At 28.6% G+C, this 20,196-nt stretch overlaps 2 protein-coding genes across 4 annotated transcripts in view; one reads left to right on the forward strand and one right to left on the reverse strand.

The window, feature by feature from the left end:
* Positions 1–20,196, reverse strand: part of LOC122498647 (KH domain-containing, RNA-binding, signal transduction-associated protein 2-like) — a 434,337-nt gene that overhangs the window by 126,757 nt on the left and 287,384 nt on the right. The gene's annotated exons all lie outside the window — the stretch shown is intronic.
* LOC122498643 lies at positions 10,753–13,393 on the forward strand. The gene has a single exon (XM_043606471.1). The coding sequence runs from the start codon at positions 11,382–11,384 to the stop codon at positions 13,365–13,367; it is 1,986 nt and encodes a 661-aa protein (XP_043462406.1). The 5' UTR covers positions 10,753–11,381; the 3' UTR covers positions 13,368–13,393.

Here is a 20,196-nt window from a genome sequence, read left to right on the forward strand (position 1 = left end):
AATCGAAATTTTGTAAAATTGAATTTAAAATTTAAAAATTCATCTTTGAAGGGATGTGTTTTGATTAATCTTTTAAGTGATTAATATTTTCTTGATATTTGAAATAAATTATTATCTAATTAGTGTCAGGGTTGCCATGCTTTTGCTCATTTCAAATTTCCTGACTTTTCCAGGTTTTCCAGGTTAAAAAACGGAATTTTTCCAGGTTTTTAAAACTACATTTATATTTTACAACATTTTTAATTCAAACCTTTTTGAAATTAAACATCTTATAAAAAATTGTTATAAAATCATCATTTTATACCTATTATAAGAATATTGTTACTGTAACTTATTAAAAATTACTTTCATTATTTTAATTCAATTATTGTTTTCCACAATTTTTAACTAAAATTCTTCTTTATAAAGTGTAAATTAATTATTATTAATAATTTCTGAAAAATTTCTTTCAACATTTTCAAATCCTTTTGTTTACAATTGAATTTTACGAAATTTCGTCGATTATTCAGGTATTCGGAAATTCTTCAATGAAATATATATTAGAAAATAAAAACTTTAAATAACTTCAAAAAAATTCAATTCAACTTTTACAAAAAAATTAAATCTACACAATTTTAAGTTAAAAGTATAAACAATTCAAACATTCAAAGATTATAATTTGAGACCTGCTTTTCAAAACTCAATTATTATCTAAAGTTTTAACTGAAATTCATATTTCAATCAATTATTGTTAGAAAATTCTACGACAATTCAATTATTTAAATACAAAAAAAAATAATTTATTGAAGAATTGAATGTTTTTTAAAATTCAACTCTCATTTAAAGAATTTTATCAACAAACTTTTAAATAGATAATTAAAATTCTTTTGACGAATTTCAATAAAATTTTTAAGAATAGTTTCATTTTTCGAGAAATTAGATTAAAAATGTATTAAAAATAATTGAATCTCTGTAAAAAAATTTCATTGAATTCAGAAAAGTTTTTGAAAATAATTGAAATTTTGTCAAGAATTTTATTAAAATTTTTTTAAATAATTGAAATATTGACAAAAATTTTATTAAACTTTTTGAAAATAATTTAATTTTAGAGAAAAATTTTAATATTTTATAAAAATAATTGAAATTTTGACTATAACTTTTTTTAAACTTTTGACCATAATTGAATTTCTGCTAAGAATTTTATTACTTTTGAAAATAATTGAATTCTTGAGAAGAATTTTTTAATAATATTTCTTTTTAAATACCTAATTATTTTGAATACAAAAACAAATTATTTATTGAATTATTGAATGTTTCTCAAAATTGAATTCTTTTGACTCTTCTTCTCTGTAAACATAAATTGAATATTTTTGAAAATAATAGATTTATTGCAAAGAAATTTATAAAAAATGTTTTAAATAATTCATTTCTTTTGGAAAATTTTATTAAAATAGTAGATATTGAAAATCATTGACTGGAGGAGAATTTTTGAAAAAAAATTGAATTTGTTAAAAAGAATTTCATTAAAATTTTTGAAAATAATTGAATTTTGGAGAAAAATTTTAATATTTATAAAGATAATTGAAATTTTGAGGATAAATTTTTTAAACTTTTGACCATAATTGAATTTCTGCGAAGAATTTTATTACTTTTGAAAATAATTGAATTTCTTTGATGAATTTGAATAAAATTTTTAAGAATAATTATACATTTTTCGAGAAATTCCATTAAAATTGTATTAAAAATAATTTAAATTTTGCGATGAGTTTTATTATTTATGAAAATAATTGTAAATTTATAAATTTTTTGATTATTTATGAAAATAATTGAATTATTGCGAAGAAAAATTTGTAAAGCCAACTCTTTAAAAATTGAATTAAGAAAATTGAATTAAAGAAAAATTAGATTTCAAGAATAAGCACAATAACTTTAGAAAACAATAATTTTCCAGGATTCTAATCAGAATTCCCTGACTTTTCCAGGTTTTTTCAAGGTTTATAGAAATTCCCTGACATTTCCAGGTTTTCCAGGTTGCGTGGCAACCCTGAGTGTGTTTACAAATTAAAAATTTACTGATAAATAGCAATAAAACGTATCTACATTTAAAGTTGAAAAAAAAATTTATAAATAAAGTCCAATAGTGAGAATAATTTCAGACTCGTTTAATTATTTTTACTCGTCTCTCGTAATAATTCTTTTTCTTTTTCCTGTCTTCGGCGAAAGCTTGGGATTCCATATTCATGCAAAGAATATTTAAAAATAAATTTTGCATAAATATGCGGAATTTTTTGCGCCTTAAGTAGGCTCTTCGGTTCCTCTTATGTTGTTCGAGTTTCAGAGAACTTTTCAGATAAACTGCAAATTCTTTCCAGTTTGGTGTCTCATCGAAGCAACTATTCAACAAACAAAATTGTAAAACAAACAATTCGTAAACAAATATTAAAAAGTTTTATATAACAAAGTATATGTAAAACTTTGTGATGCAACTTTATAGTTTCGTCATTTTTTAAGGACTTGGGAATTGAAATTTTTTTACATTAATTACCTATAAATAAGTGCTCAGTTTCTCATTATAAATCTCAATAGTAAAGAAAACAATTCCTTTTAAAAAGAAAATTTTAGAGAAAGAAAAATATGATCCTTTCTTTAATTTAATGATTTGACATCTCCTTTGCGTTTAAGGTCAGCTACACTGCATTTGTGATTATTATAAGCAATAAAACTGTCACAGTTTCACATCGTCTTCTTATCGCTAAAGGACAGACATTTCTGAATTTCCCATTTGGTATTCTACACGTTCGCGAATCTCGAATTTACCTTACGGCGAGAACGCGAAAATTTTTCTCAATTTTCTGCCCGGGAAATAAGTGTGCAGGTCTTCAACTTAAACTACTGAAATCTTGGAAAGTTTTAAGACATTTTTATGACAAAGTTTTACAGGGATATTTCTTTAAGTAGTGAAAAAAAAGACAAGTGTTGATTAAAAGCGATTTTAAGTTCAAGTTGGAAGGATCCAGAGGGAAGAGTTCATTGAAATGTGAAAATGAAGGACGTTAAATACATTAAGGTAAAAGCTGAAGATTCGACCAAATGTAAATTTCACTGAATGCAATCTATTTCAAGAGCGACAAAATTTTAAAGTAGCTCATTCATTATATTTGAATATTTACGCTTAAAGTAAATGTGCTTTCAATTTTACGTTATACTAGCTGTCGTACCCGTCTTCGACGGATGTAATCTTGAGATTTTTCAAGCTTTTAAATTTATAATTACACCCAACTACGCACAGAGAGAGAATATAGATTAAATTTTGTAAAACTAATTTACAATTTGGGGAAAAAGTTTATCAAACCAAAATTTTTTGATATAAAAAATACTAAATTTAGTAAATTTATATTATAATTTAAGTAATATTCTTGATATTTAATATAATTATATTTAATTATCGTATAAGTTTGTTTAAAGTAGTAGTTCGTTTAGTATTTTTTATATCAAAATTTCGCTCTGTCGCATTTTTTTCCCCCAATTGTAAAATACTTTTACAAAATTTTTTCATTTTTCATTTTGTAAAATATATTAATTAACATTTTTCCCGCCTAAGCCACTAAAATCTATTGGAGTTTTTAACAATTAAACTTAAAAAAAATGTTATTAATTTTCTAAAAATTTTAAAAATTCTTGACTAAAAATAATTAAATGTAAACTAAAATTCTTTTAGATGATTAAGAAAAATCACGAAAATTTGATTCAGCATTTTTTTTCTAATTTTCATCAAAAATATTAACATTTTTTTCTTATTACTGTTAATAACTTCAATTCTAAATTTTTACAAAATTCAGTAATTTTCTTAATTTTAATTTGAAATTCTTCAAAAAATACGATTATATTTAAAAATAATTTTTAAAAGTAAAAAAAAAGTAATTTTTAAAAATACAAAATTTTTTTTTAAATGTACAATTTATTTCAATTAAATTTGCCAAAATTTCCTAATAATTTAAACTATAATTTAATCTTTTACAAATAATTTATGGGAATTCAACTATTTTCAAAATATTTTACCTAATATTTTTCAGAAGACGATTTTTTTCATAATTTAAAAATTAAATTACATTCAAAATTTGAATAATTTTTTGTTGAATAAATATTTAAATACTTATTTATTTTTTCACAGAAATTACAATTATTACAGTATTTTAAATAATTACTGTGTAAAATCTTTTTGAAATTTAACAATTTCTAAAAATTACAACTGTAATTCTTCCAAAATTCAATAATTTTATTATTTAAATTTTTAATTAAAATATTATTCAAAACTTTAATCATTTTTTAAGAAAAAAGAAATTAATAATTTTTTTAAATAACAAATTAAATATTACTACAGTCTGACAATAATAAAATTTTCAAAAATTAAAATTTAAAACTCTTTTGAAATTGCTAAAATTTCATAATATTTCTAATATTTAATTGTTAAGTAAATTTTTAATTGAAATTGAATTTTAAATCAATTCCTCTTAGAATGTTATATATGAGAATTCAATTATTATATATATATATATAAAAAAATAATGTTTTCAATAATTAAATATTTTTTAAAATTTAATTCTTATACAGAATTTTATCAAAATTTCTTAAAATAATTAAATTCTTTCGAAATTATTGAAATTCTGTGATATGTTTTATTATTTATAAGAAGAATTCAATTCAAGCAAAGAATGTTATTAAAAGTTCGAAAAATTTTATGAAAATTGTATTTTAAGTCATAGAATTCTTGTCAAAATTGTATTATTTATGAAAATAATTAAATTTCCGCAAAGAGTTTTATTAAAATTCTTTTAAATAATTGATTTTTTTCGAAAAAATTCCCTGAAAATTGTATTTTAAATAATATTAATGTATAGAATTATATTCTATACTCTGTTCAAAGAGAGAATGCCCTCGGCAAAGGACGATTGCTACTTAAATAAAATTAAATAATATTCAACCAAAAACAATTTTTAAAAATGTTTGAAATTTAAAGATTTTGTATTGTTTTATAAATTTTGTTTTATTTTTAAATTTTATTGTAAAAATGGGTTTTATTTGTGTCAAAAAGTTAGCTATGAATAGTGTGTATTAATAAAAAATTTGCATTTTTTTATTTTTTGAATTTTTTGGAAAAAATACATAATTTTTGTACGTCGGTGAAGTTCGCAACGTTTATGATCAACGATTGAAAAAAAAAATTATTTTCCTACGAAAAAGAATAAAATTTTTTGTTCACAAATATTTCTTTTGTAAATCATTATTCAACATACTAACCAAAATATTTTCTATACAAAAATTAATAAAAATTTGCTTAAAAAAATATTTTTCTTATGAAATCGTTGATTATAAACGTTGTGAACTTCACCAACGTATTTTTGTTGAGCTTAATATTTTTTAACCAAATATGACATTTTTTTAATGGTTTTTCTGTAACTTGTATTACTTGAAAAGAAAAGTTATGCTTAAATTTTTAAGTTCTGATCAATGTACAGACAAAACTTGAATTTTATTTATAATTTATAATAAAGCAATTTTTTGTGTTCTTAATTATTTAAATGTTTTTAATTATTTCAAGACTTTAGTGTCTATGTAAATTAAAGGTTTCCATTTTACAATGCACTTTTATTTATTTTTCAATCAAAGATTTGTGGTTAATGTTGAATGAATAATTGATGAAGTTTGAAGAGATTTCTGTGAGTGAAAAGCGAGATAGATGTTTTTTGTGAGAAAGGGAAAACGTAAGAATGACTATAAAGATATGTATGGATAAAATTTCAACAATTTATGTTTCTAATATTTTACAATCCAAATGCTTGAGCGGATTGCAAACAAGGATTATTCATTCTTTAAAAAAATCTATTAAAGGGTCAGGGGCAGTTATAATACACTATTATAAAAAATAAACTAGAGCATTTTTTCTTTTCAATCCATGAGTCAATTTTCAGAGGCCTTTTTTTATTTTCAACAATAAAAAAATTAGACCAGAAATAAACTATTAAACAAATGAAATTTTCTCATCTGATTGAATGTAAATTCTCCAGTAAAAGTTTGTGATGCCGATTCGTTTTATGAAAAAAATTTTCCATTAGTTGATAATAATAATTAGTCGTATAATAAAGCATTAATATAAAAAAAAATAATAATAGTCGTACGTTGACATTAGCTTATTATCTCTCAAAGTTTAATGGATTATTAAACATATAATAATAATTTAAACAAATATTTATTTTTTTTACTAAATAATCAATAAAGTAATGTGCAAAGATTAAAATATTTGTGTTAAAAATTTTTTTAATTTCATTATTATAACCTGTACAATAAAGTTTGAAGTACAATATTATTTAGCATGCTATTCAACAGTAGAGTTAAACCCATAGAATAAAATTAAACCCGTACATTAAAAATCTCAATAAAATATGATATCAAGAGAGAATTATGAAATTTAAATAATCAAGAGAATTATTACTCTTCAATTAATATTTTATGAAGTTTATTCAAGCGTTTTAAAATTTACTGGAATTTTTGTCGAGATCACGTTCACTAATTTTTATTTCGCTCATTATTTCCCGTTTGACAACTTTATACTTTCTTCTATAAAAAAAAATCTTCAGACATATTGGGTTCGGTATTTCGAATTTTTAAAAACTGAGTTCTTTGTATGTAAATGTCTCCAAAAATTATTAAGTACCAAGATTCAAGAAAATCCGATAAATTTTTTAAAAATTCGTCTTCCATTTTTAATGTTTGAAAACTAAGATCCAATTTTATATTTAGCAGCCTAAAAGACCCCCAAGTTATTTGAAATATCTTATAGTATTAGAATAATTTTGTATAGCTCTTTGAATAGTTCCCTATTATCTGAAATATCGATCTTATTCAAAAATACATTTTTTATTTACACTACCTTATAAAAAATTTTATTGCGCATCTTATTTTTTCTATAAAAATAATCTGCACACTGCAGGCGGAAATTGTGCGAACGCTAACACTGCTTGTCAATGAAAAACATACTCGCAATAAAATGTATAGATTAATATGTCAAAAAAGAAACTACAGACATTTTTCTTATATCGTTGGAAATCTTATTAAACTGGGAAATCAATCTTTGGAATTTTAGCTTTCAATTAAACCCAAGAACAATAAAAAAATTATTGTTTTTTTTTAAATTCAACTAAACTTCTTCAAAAAAAAAAAAAAATGAATTCAACAGAATTGTTAGTTAAAAGTATGAAAAATTTAAATTTTCAAAGATTCTAATTTGAAACCTATTAAAAATTCAATCATTTCTAAAAATTCATGCTATAATGCTTTTAATATTCAATTATTATCTAAAATTTTAATTAAAATTAATCTTTAAATCAATTTCTATTCGAATATTCGACGAGAATTCAATTAATTAAATACAAAAATAAATAATAATTTATTGAATAATTGAATCAGGGTTGCCACAGGTCGGGGAAGTCAGGAAAAGTCAGGGATTTTTAGTAAAAGTACTGGAAAAAATTGAATTTTAAAAATTCATGAAAAAACTCTGAATTTTGATGTTTTTTTGTTTGCCTCGTAAACTACGAAATTATGTACCACGAATTTTAATACAAAACCTTGAATTTTTTCTATTTCAGACAATAATTTATTTTTAAACAACTTAATTTTACAAGAACTATCATAAAATTATGACTTATAAATTATTTAATAAATCATTTTTACAATTTTCATAAATACTAGATTGATAAAAAAAATTTTAGTTAAAAATACTAAAAAAATTGAATTTTGGAAATGTTACAAATAACTCCAGAAATTCAATTATTTTCAAAAGTGTTGATCTTTATAAGCGAAACGATCGGCAGAATAAATAAAGACACGTTTACGTTCGGAATAACTAAATTTATATTGAACGGGTTTAATCGTGATACATGCCGAGAAGGCTTTCTACAACGAAGTGAAGTCAGTTCCGTGTTACCGGTGGGAACAGTGTTAAAGATGGCGTTAGCGTACAATGATAATAAAGCCCGCGAATAACCGTTTGAATTGAATAATTAGAAGAACTTAACAAAAAGTAATACAATTTTTCGCAGAAATTCAATTATATTCAAAAATTAAAAAAAATTCTGGTCATTTCAATTATATCTTTAAAAATAATAAAATTCTTCTCCAAAATTCAATTATGTTCAAAAATTTTTTAAAAATTCTCGTCAAAATTTCAATTATCTTTATAAATAATACAATTGTATTATTTATAATTATATTCTTCTATATTCTTCTTCGAAATTCAATTAATTTTAAAAACTTTAATAAAATTCTTGGCAAAATTTCACAGGAATAATTCAATAATTTACAAGATTTTTAATAAATTTCTTCGAAATAAATCAATTATTTTCATAAATAATAAAATTTTCACAGGAATTCAATTATTTAATATAAAAAATTTCAAAAATTTTTTCGAAAAATATCAATTATTTAAAAAGAATTTTATAAAATTCGTCGCAGGAATTCCATTGTTTAAAAAAAATTTAACAAAGTTCTTTTCAAGAATTCAATTATTTTTAGAAATAGTAAAATTCTTCGCCGAAATTCAATTATTTGTATAAACTTGAATAAAATTCGTTGGAAGAATTAAATTATTTTCAAAAGTAATAAAATTCTTCGCAAAAATTCAATTATGTTCAAAAATTTTTTAAAAATTTTTGTAAAAATTTCAATTATCTTTATAAATAATAAAATTCTTTAATATTCAATTATTTAAATTTTTTTTTTAAATTCTCGTCAAAATTTCAATTATTGTTATAAATAATAAAATTCTTTTTCAAAATTCAATTATTTTTAAAAACTTGAATAAAATTCTTGTTAAAATTTCACAGGAATTCAATAATTTATAAAATTTTGAATAAATTTCTTTAAAATAATTCAATTATTTTCATAAATAATAAAATTTTTACATGAGTTCAATTATTTAATACCTATACAAAATTTCATAAAATTTTTCGAAAAATATCAATTATTTAAAAAGATTTTTATAAAATTCGTCGCATGAATTCAATTATTTAAAATAATTTAACAAAATTCTTTTCAAGAATTCAATTATTTTTAGAAATAATAAAATTCTTCACCGAAATTCAATTATTTTAGACAAATTTTAATAACATTTTTGGGAAAATTTTTAATTATTTTCATAAATAATAAAACTCATCGCAGGATTTATTTTTTAATTTAAATAATTGAATTCTTTTAGAATTTTCTAATAAAAATTGATTAAAAAATGAATTACCGAATAATCGATTTATTATTTATGAATATAATTAAATTATTGCAACGAATTTTATTACAATTTTTACAAATAATTGAATTTTTTGAGAAAATTTACTACTTTTTAAAAATAATTGAATTCTTGCGAAGGATTTTATTAGGATTTTTGTAAATAATAAAATTTTTTTTGAAAAATTTCATGGTAATTTAAATTATAACAAAACATGAAGAAGGCGATCACTCCGAGTCTTCGACTCGGAGTGATTGCCTTCTTTATGTTTTGTTATAATATTCTTATAAATTGTTGAATTTCAAAAAGGTTTGAATTTGAATGTATTGAAGAATTTTAATTCCTACAAAAATAATAATGATTAAATATTTAGTTAAAAAAGAAATTATTGATGTTTATGAATAATTTTACAATTAATTAAATTTGTAAATAAATGTAATAGAACATTTTTTGGAGTTTCTAATAATTTTTAGAGTGAAACAGAATATTTTTTAGGGTCAGGGAAAAAGTGAGAATTTTGTCTGGAAATCAGGGAAAAGTCAGGGAAAAATAAAATTAAATATTTGTGGCAACCCTGTGAATGTTTCTTAAAATTGAATTTTCATAAAGAATTAAATCAAAATTTCTTAAAATAATTTTTTTTTCAAAGAATTTTAAGAAAATAGTTGAATTTTTTGGGATGTTAAGAAAATCGTATTGTAATAATTAAATTCCTGTAAAAATTTTACTATGTATTTAATATGAAAGTCATTGCATTTCTGTGAAGAATTTTATTAAAATCATACTAAAAATGATTGAATTCCGGCGAAGAATTGTATTATTCATGAGAATAATTGAATTCCTACAAATTCGACGAATTTTATTGAAAATGTACTGAAAATTATTTAATTTCTTTATAGAATTTGAGAAAAATTTTTGAAAATAATTGAATTCCCACGAAGAATTTTATTATTCATGAGAATAATTGAATTCCTTCAAAGATTAAAATTGCATTGACAATATAATTTAATTTCTTATCTCATAGAATTTTATTAAAATTATATTCAAAATAATTAAATTTATCTAAAGTATTTTATTACTAATCAAAATAATTGAATAATTGGGAAGCAGGGTTGACACGCTTTTGCTCATTTCAAATTCCCTGACTTTTCCAGGTTTTCCAGGTTAAAAACGGAATTAAGTTGATTATTATAGCGATTGAGAGCGCTGTTGTATGAATGAGTTTTGAGTTCTTGGTTAGCAAGCGTCACGAGCTGCTTCTGTGTAAAATGTTTAATCTTTACTTTTGATTACAATAAATTAATGTCTAATATTCATTATGTCATGTTATTAAAGAATACCCCTACAATTTTGGGAGCACGTCCAAAATGGAACTATTCCTTTTGTGAAGTTTAAGTGTCGAATAATAAAATATCGAACGAAAGTGACGAGAAAAAGTTGCAGTGAAAATGCGTGGCGTTTTTTACGAAAAGAAAATTGGCTAACCAAGAAAGACGATAAAAAAAAGAGCTAGTGCTAAATTATTTATTTATGAGTTAACGTTGAAATATAATGTGGAATTAAAATTGTGTGCGTGTTCCTCATTAAAAAGTTTACTTTTAAAAGTTGAGAAGACGGCCATTTTTATTGAAATGGAATAGACGCCCTTCAAGGAAGTCGACGAGTAACGACGAAAGACGCAATAAGCCGAATTATAACGACGGAAGATTTACATAAGCTAGTGTTTGAACAAGACGGCGATAGAAATAATCGAAAAAGATTGCGCGATTTTAGAGGATTTGAGTTTGGTCAAGATTCCGACGAATTTAATGACAAGTTAGTGTTTGCAGCAAGGCTTTCCATAGCTGAGTTAACGTCAATTTGTAACATTCTTGGACTGGACTATACAGGAGATAAGGAAGCATTGTGAGTTCGCATAATAAATAGTCTCACGGATTTAAATTCCCTTGTTCGTAATGACGATGCAGAAGAAGACGAAAGTAGTAATGATGACGGAGACAATGATGAGGAAAATAATGATGACGAAAACAACGATGACGGAAATAATGATGGCGTAAACAATGGTGGTAGAAATGGTGAAGTCGTCGACAATGACGAAAATGAGGTAGATGAGGTTAATCGAAGGATGCAAAATCGAAGACGAAACGAAGACGACTCAAATGTTAAATTTACTATGAGTTTTAAAGACGTAGAGGAATCTATTCGACCATTTAATGGCAGTGACAGTTACTCCATCGAGCGCTGGATTTTGGATTTTGAGGACGCAGCGGGAATGTTCAAGTGGATTGATTTGCAGAAGGTTGTTTTCGCAAAAAAATCGTTGGAAGGTTTAGCGAAACTTTTTGTTCAAGGTGAAAATGGTTTGAAGTCCTGGAAAAAATTAAAAGACGCACTCTTAGAAGAATTTCCAGTGAAAATTACCAGTATTCAACTACATAAGATGTTAGAACAACGAAAAATACGTAAAAGTGAATCAGTGCAGGAATATTTCTTAGTTATGAAGGAACTTGCTTCAAGGGGAAGTATTGAACTCGAAGCTTTATTCGAGTATGTTATATCCGGACTGTGTGACGATTCCAATACGACGATTATTCTTCGTGGAGCAAAAACGATTCGTGATTTTAAAGAAAAGCTGAAAATTTATGAAACAATACGGACTGATAATGAGCGAAATGTGAATGTCGCTGAGAAGGAAAAGTTCGAGTCGAAGAAGAAGACGTCAGATTTTAAGAAGTATCCATCTGGAGCAGCCTCATCGCAGAAGACGAAGCCTGCCTCAGGAGAAGTTCGATGTTACAACTGCGGCGTTGTGGGTCATCGATCAAAGGACTGTGGTAACAAATCTTTAGGGAGAAAATGTTTTAAATGTAATCAATTTGGTCATGTCGCATCGCAGTGTTCTCAGGTAAGGTCGTCCAATTCAAATGTAAATATTATTAATTGCTCGACGAATGACGTATTTAAAGATGTTTTAATTGAAAATGTTACAGTAAGCGCTTTCTTCGATACAGGTAGTAACATAAGTATGATTCGTGAAGATGTTGTCAATTCGATCCCAATTCGAGATATTCATAAATTGAAACACACTGTGACTGGATTTGGCAAAGGAGAAACTACCGCTATGGGTTATGTTCAGACTGTTGTATACATCGACGATTCAGATTTTCCGATGACATTGTACATTGTTCCATCCGACGCCATGGAAATGAAAGTAGTTATAGGACAAGATATCTTTCAACTAGCAGAACTTAAATTTGATGGAAGCAGCGTTAATATTACTAAAAAATCACCAACTGCTTTTTTAGCCGACATAACTGTAAATGAGACGACGCAAAATAATATTGGACCTGTTTCCGATAAGATTAATCTTAAGAAGGTAGAATCTTTAATTTCTAATTATAAACCAAATAAGAGTAAGTCGACAAATATTAATATGAAAATAATTTTAAAAGAAATTAAGACTATTTTTCAGAGAGCACGACGATTACCTTTGTCCGAGCAGGAAGTTGTTAGAGATCAAATTCTTGAATGGATTAAATTAGGAATAATAGAGCCGTGTTCAGCAGAGTTCGCGAGTCCTATTGTCTTAGTTCGCAAAAAAGATGGAACGTATCGCAACTCTCCTGCCGTTTTCCAAAGATTTGTAAACGAGATTTTTCGACCATTAGTAAAAGAGGAAATATTGCAGATTTATTTTGACGATATAATTATTCTTGCTAGTACAGAAGATGAAGCTGTTGAAAGACTAGAAACGGTAATGCAACATGCTAGCGAGTACGGTCTTGAAATCAATTTTAAGAAATGTCAATTTTTAAAGATGCGCGTCGAATATTTAGGCCAGATAGTTGAAGATGGGAAAGTTTACCCTTCTCCAAATAAAGTTAAAGCTGTTGTAAATTATCCGGAACCAAAGTCGCTTAAAGATATTCAAAGTTTTCTCGGGTTAACCGGTTATTTCCGGAAGTTTATCGAAAATTACAGTTTTATTGCTAGGCCATTGAGTGATCTTTTGCGTAAAGATAAAGAGTTTTCTTTTAATACGAACAAACGAAATTGTAACAGGAAGTATTTTTGTGTCTCCTTATTTATAAAATTATTTAGTGTCGATTGAATTATTTTATTGAACCTCTAATAGATTGACGACATACGATCCAGGGTTGCCATGGCAACGACACTGCGCTCGCGTAGCCGGAAAATTCGGCAAGTGCGCGACAGGTCGAGGCTGATCACTTTTGGATCGTTCGTCGACTAGGAATCTAGTATCATTTTAATTGTGATTATTTTGCGAAAGATTTATTAGTAATTAAAATTATTGTGAGTGTAAAGAATTGGCCAATTCAGAGAGTTTGTTTGAGAGACAGAGTATCATCGTAATGTAAGTAGATTATCTGTGAATATATATCTTTCAGTTGACACTCTCGTTGGTTTTAATTTATAGGGTTCCCCCATGTTATCCCCCCTGAGATAATATTAAATTATTAAAAAGTAAAGTAATAGAACATTTTATTTACCGTCGACCTTCAGTCGACTGGCGCCCGTGGTTTGTTTCATATAATTGTTAACTTTGAACCCACACAGCTTAGAACCCGGCCGCGTGTGGTGTGGAGTTTTGATTTTGATAATTAAATATTTTAAATAATAAAGACTCCTGTTTCATTTGGCGCCCAACGTGGGGCCGTTGGGATTTATTTTTATTATTTTGTAATGTTACTGTGAAAATTCAAGTTTTAATTAGATGTTTAAATTTTTTAAAGTGTCGAATTTTATTTTGTGTAGTAATTTGGAAGCTATATTTTAGTTCTAAATTCAAGTCGTTTTATCTTTTGTGCTGCCGTGTTTATGCCAATGAGTGTGACGAACATAGCATTGTCCTTTTGTGTTTACAAGTTCAGATCCATCGTATAGGTATGTGTGTCTGATGGACAACAGATATTATTGACGATTAATTTAATAACGAAATAAATTTGACTAAGAAAATTTTATTAAAGCTGAACTTTATAAAATTGAATATGAAAATTATTAATATTTTAATGAGTAAAATTTAATAAAACGATCCAAAAGCCAAATTGTGTTGTCAACGAGAATTTTATTTTGTATTTTTTTGTAGAAGATTTTTGTTGTAAAGTGCTTGTATGTTGCTACAGCGAACGACTTTTATTTTCTATTATTTTGTAAGATTCATTCGTTGACGGGAAAAGGACAAGTGATATTTTCTTGTGTATAGATTATTAGCCATTTGTGATTTTGCCGGCAACCACGTGTGAGTGTTTGTCGACTATACATTGCAGTTACTATATCTATATCGGCTGGTGGATGTGTTTGAAGCCACCCGTGTATGGACAATACGTGAGTGTTTTGTCTAAAGTAGTGTTATTGCTTAAATCTCTGCATCAGATTATATTCTGATGGTAGAAAATAATGAATTTTTTTTTTGCTCGGTTTAGATGTTGCTCTGATCGTGCAAATAAATTGTAAATGAAATTTTAGTGATTTTAATTCGTTTCAGTTAAGATGTTGCTCTGACTGTTAAGGGATTAAAATTTATTTTTATGGTTAATTATTTATTTCGTGCTATTAAGGTTTGGTACGGGTAAAGGGGAAGTTAAGTGAAAATTGTTGAAATCGGGTGGCTTGGAGCAGACCGCTTTTCGATAGAGTGCAATATTATATGGTTATTGTAAATTTTTACTTAATTGTTTTTTTTAAAAAAGTATTGACTATTAATTGTGAAATTATATTTTAAACTATTAAGATTTTTTTTTCTTGATCGGACTTGGATGCTTTTCACTTGACTAAAGTGAGGCTTAATTTTTTTTTGCTCTCAAATGATAATATAATTTTTTTGTTTTTTTCTTGAATGGGATTTCCTATCACTTGTGACATAATAAACATCTTCTTTGCTTTTAATTTTGACAACTTAAAATTTTCTTTTCTATTCCTTGCTTTCTTCTCTTTTCTATTCTTTCCTTATTATTTCTTTTTCCTTCTCTTATTTCTTTGATAAAAAAAAACGACATAGTGATTGGGAAGTTTTATTCGGAACATAAGCGAATTTTTTTTTTTTGACGAATAAATTTTTCTTTCTTTTTCTTCTTTTTTATGAATTGTTTAAGGGGGAATTAAAATTTTTTTTCTTTCTCTCTTTTCTTTTTTGTATTATTTTGATATAGGAAAAGGGAAAACTTGACAGCATAATATTGGGCCTCTTGTCGGGTGATCGACTTCGAATATTTTTGGGAATTATTGCTGATTTAATAAAGAAAATTATTTTTTTTTTATTTCGAAATTTTTTCTTTTTCCTTTCTTCCAAAATAGAGAAGTTATAAAACCGACGGAATCTCATTTTTTATATTGGTTGCTGAAATTTGGATTGGCTGGACGTCTGTATTGACAGAATTTTTTTTTTCTCTCTCTCTCTTCAATAAAGATCTCCGTTATAGTAAAAAATTTTTTTTTTAGAAAATTTTGTGTTTTGATTTTTTGAAAATTTTTTTTTCCTCGAACTTCGTCAATGTATCATACACCACCCAGAGATCAGGCCTTCGGGGGCCCACCATCTAACGCAGTAAATAATGAGAATTTTGACGATGCAGATTTTCTTGGTTTTAGAAACGCGGGTGATCAAACTTTTGCAATGCATACTATTCAACAAAGACCTGAGAGATTGTCCTTAGAAAGTACGGCATCGGGGATCGGAAGGGGAAGGGGACGATTACGTAGAACCAATACCCCTGATTTAAACCCGGGGCTTGACAGCGGCCTTTCTCTACAGGTTGGGAATTTAAATAATAGAGTTGGGGAATTAGCCTTGCAAATAGATCGCATTCTGCAGCAATTGCACATCCCGGGTAATCAGCAGTTCGAAGGGGGAGGGGCACAACCGCCATCTCAGTTGTCTATCGCGATACAGACTGATCGAGTTTCTCAGCGTTCATCGGGCACGGTCGGATTGGTTAGTGATGAGAGTCGACCTTCGGATTTTCTAAATCAGGACATTATAACTGATGGGCGACAGTCTAATCCCAATAGCAATAATTTAATTAGTCCCAAAAATCTTGAAGGAAATCCAATATTAGACCCTCAAGAATAGTTGAATGATCAGGAAGCGAGAAGCGTTCATTTTAGAGATCGAGTTACTTCCAATCAATCGTCGTCTGCAAATATTCCGAGATATATTCGTATCGTTATCGGTAGACCCTTACCTGACGGTCGAATTGTCGACGAGGAGGTTTATATGACCGAAGCAGAATATAGGGAAATAAACACCAATTCTCGAGCATTTAATATGAATAGAGGCCCTTATAATCAACGCTCTAATCGGGGTCACGATTTGGCAAATAGCGTGGCTTCTGGCCAACGAGTGGGTTCACTGTTTTCCGGTCGAAACGAGGAATCAAGCGAAGACGAATTGACGCTTGATGATGTTAATAATCGCTCTACAAGGGGTGGCTCTGTAAATAACGGAATAGAAAATGGGGGTGACCCAATAAGGATTGGTAAAATTGTCGACTCATGGAAAATCTCTTTTCCCAAAACAGAAAAAGATCCTGAGCAATTCTTATTGATTCTTAGGGACCACCTTGGTGCCAGTGGGATACATAGGGACCATTTTGTGCCTTATTTGTCCAAATTGTTCGAGGGACCTTACAAAGCTTGGTATCTTGTTAATAAAAGATCTTGGCGAACGTGGAGGGAATTCGTGAAAGCCTTTCGTTATGAATGGGGGGTAAAAAAATGCGATGCTGATTTACTCCTAGAAATCCGAGACCTTAAATTAGATAAAAACGAGAGCTTAGCCGAATTTGCTTGCAGAGCTCGACTTATTTTCGAGCAAATGCAATATCCACCAGAGTTCCGTGAGCAGTTGAAGCAAATATTGACAAAGTTCAATCCGAGATTAACCTTCGAGATATTGAATTTGTCTTTGTGTGATTACACTGAGTTCCTCCATTACGTAAACGAGCGAAGCTATCTATATCAGCGATCCATCGATAGTCAACCGAGTCGCGCAAAATTAAGTAAACCGCGTTTAAACTATGTTCAAGACGTCGAGGAATCAGACTCGGATTCCGGCGATGATCTGAATTCAAAATCGGATGAGTCCGATGATGATTCAACAGTAGAATTGAAAGCTATTGGCGGTAATAACTCGAAGGGTGCGCGTTCCGACCACAAGTCGTCAAAAACTAGATCGTTAACTCGTAATCGATTAGAAAATAATTTGCAAAAATACGACGAATCAAAATATAAAAGAGATACGCCTTATAATGAGAAATCGGGAAATGACTTTAATAAAAAATCAGTAAAATCCGAAAATATATCTAAAACTTTCGATCGAGAAAAATTGTTTTGTTTTAATTGTGGTGAAAAAGGTCACGGTGCGGCATATTGTAAAAATACTCCACAAGTTGTATGTTGCCTTTGCAAAAAAATCGGACATTATAACAAGAATTGCCCTGATCAAACGGGAAACGAACAGCGCCCTCAGTAGTTGTTCCTCAAACTATTGTACCAAAGGGCACGATTGAGGAAAAATCGTTTTTCGGGGATAAGAATCTTGTAGAGTCGGAAAACATCGCGAATATAAAAGATTTCGAGAAATCTGATAATCTTGAACGGGTGATTCAGAATCCACTCTTTCTCGAATTGTTTGATGAGGTAAATTCTGATTGCGAATTTGAAGGTAGGGACGAAGAAGTCGAAAATTTAATTTTAGAAGGTGTTGAAAGTTATGGGGATAAAGTTTCTATTTCGACTCTGAGCGAAAACAATGGCGATGCCACTAGTGATCTTGAAGATAGTCATAAAATCTCGTATAAATCATGGAAACCGACTCTTTTGCCATCTCACCTTTATTGTCGACTTTCCCAGCGTAGAATTTATCGTTCCGGTAATCCTCTTAAAGAACCAAAAACAACGGTTAGAATCCCGGTAAATATTATTATCTTTGGCGAAAAAATTCAGGGAATTATCGACAGTGGAAGCGAAAGATCGTTTCTTAGTAACTCTGCTTATCAAAGAGTTAAACATTTTCAGGTTGACGATTTAAAAGAGGATTCTTCTTCAAATAAGGGCGTACGATTAGGCGACAATTCGGTTGTCAAATCTAAGGGAGGTACGGGTTTTGTTATCGATATAGGTGACGTTTATGGTCCGCAATGGTTTAGCGTATTAGATAATTTGTCTAGCGACTTAATTCTGGGCATGGATTTTTGGCTCAATTTTAGGGTTAAAGTAGATCCTGTATCTCGAACTTGGACTTTAGACGGAAGTAAACATCATTATCCGTTAATTGAGTATCGAAACAAAATAAGTGCATTAAGATCCCTAACAATTAATGAATTGGAAAAATTGAAATTTTTTTTAGACGAAGAGTTTGCGAAATTCGGAAAAGAGTCGACGGGTTTAACCGATTTAGTGGAACATGTTATCGAGTTAAACGATGAGACACCTCATCGGCAAAAACCTTATCGACGAAGCGAAATAGTACGTAAATTTCTAGAAGAAGAAGTCGATCGGTTATTGGAAATGCGTTTTATAAGAAGAAGTAATAGCGATTGGGCGTTTTCCCCCGTGGTTGCCCCAAAAGCTAATGGAGGCTTGAGATTTTGTGTAAATTACCAGCCACTTAATAAAAAAACGAAAAAACCAGCGTATCCCTTACACAACATGAGGTCTATTCTGTCCCAATTGCAGAGCGCAAAATTTATATCGACTTTAGATTTCAGCGAAGCCTTTCATCAGATTCCGATGGAGGAAAATAGTTGTAAATTAACAGCCTTCGCGGTCGAAGGGAAGGGATTATTCGAGTACGTGAGAATGCCTTATGGCCTAACGGGAGCCCCCGCGACGTTTCAAAGTTTAATGGATACCTTGAAGCGTCGCATGCAAGAATTAATCCTTGAAAGAGGTTTGCCAGGTGGTTGGATAGACCAAATTTTCACGTACCTCGACGACTGGATTATCGTGAGCCAGACTTTTGACGAGCATTTACAAATATTGTCTTTGGTTTTCGAGGTTTTCCGTGAGGCAAAGTTGTTAATCAATCGCGCGAAAAGTCACTTTGCTTGTAGGGAAGTAAAATATTTGGGGTATGTAGTCGATGAATTTGGTATGCGACCAAATCCGGATAAGATCCAACCAATCATTGACTTTCCCGTCCCGAAAGACCGAACACAATTGCGTCAGTTTAATGGCCTGGTGAACTGGTATCACCGACATTTGAAAAACATTGCGAGAATCCAAGGTCCCTTAAATAAGCTAACAAGCGTGAAGGTTCCTTGGAAATGGACCGAGATTGAGCAAAAGTCATTCGAGGATGTAAAGAAAGCTCTGATCGAGGCTCCACGCTTGCATGTACCGATACCGGCTCAGCCTTTCATTTTATACACTGATGCAAGTGATTTTGGCTTAGGTGCAATTTTGGTACAGAAAGATCCCAAAACCGATAATGAAATACTTATCGAAGTATTAAGTCGACCATTAAGGGGTGCCGAATTGCACTACACGACTACCGAGAAAGAGTGTTTGGCGGTCGTGTGGTCGGTCGAGAAACTGAGGTGCTATTTGGAGGGTATGCCCTTTAAAGTGGTAACGGACCACCAAGCACTTCAGTGGTTACATGGATTAAAGAATCCTGTAGGTCGACTTGCGAGATGGGCAATTTATTTGTATCAACACGATATGACAATTGAGCATCGTCGCGGTACCTTGAATGAGGCACCAGATGCACTGTCTCGAATGTTCAACATCGATGTCGACCCTCTCGGATGGGAGAAGGTAATCGAGGAAACGGTTCAAGGTCGAATTCGGTTGAACACAATTTGCGATCAGGATTGGTATGTCACTAAATTTAATTTAGTGAAAAAACATCCTGATAGGTTTGCTAATTGGAAAATAGAAAACGACGAGTTATTTTATCATAGACCAGATTTTGAAAA

Source organism: Leptopilina heterotoma, unplaced genomic scaffold (assembly GCF_015476425.1).
Source record: "Leptopilina heterotoma isolate Lh14 unplaced genomic scaffold, ASM1547642v1 Lhet_156, whole genome shotgun sequence".
Lineage (NCBI taxonomy): Eukaryota > Metazoa > Arthropoda > Insecta > Hymenoptera > Figitidae > Leptopilina > Leptopilina heterotoma.

Excerpts from the sequence above, each read along its gene's own strand:
- LOC122498643 (XM_043606471.1), top strand. The coding sequence starts at position 11,382 with ATGCAAAATCGAAGACGAAACGAAGACGACTCAAATGTTAAATTTACT.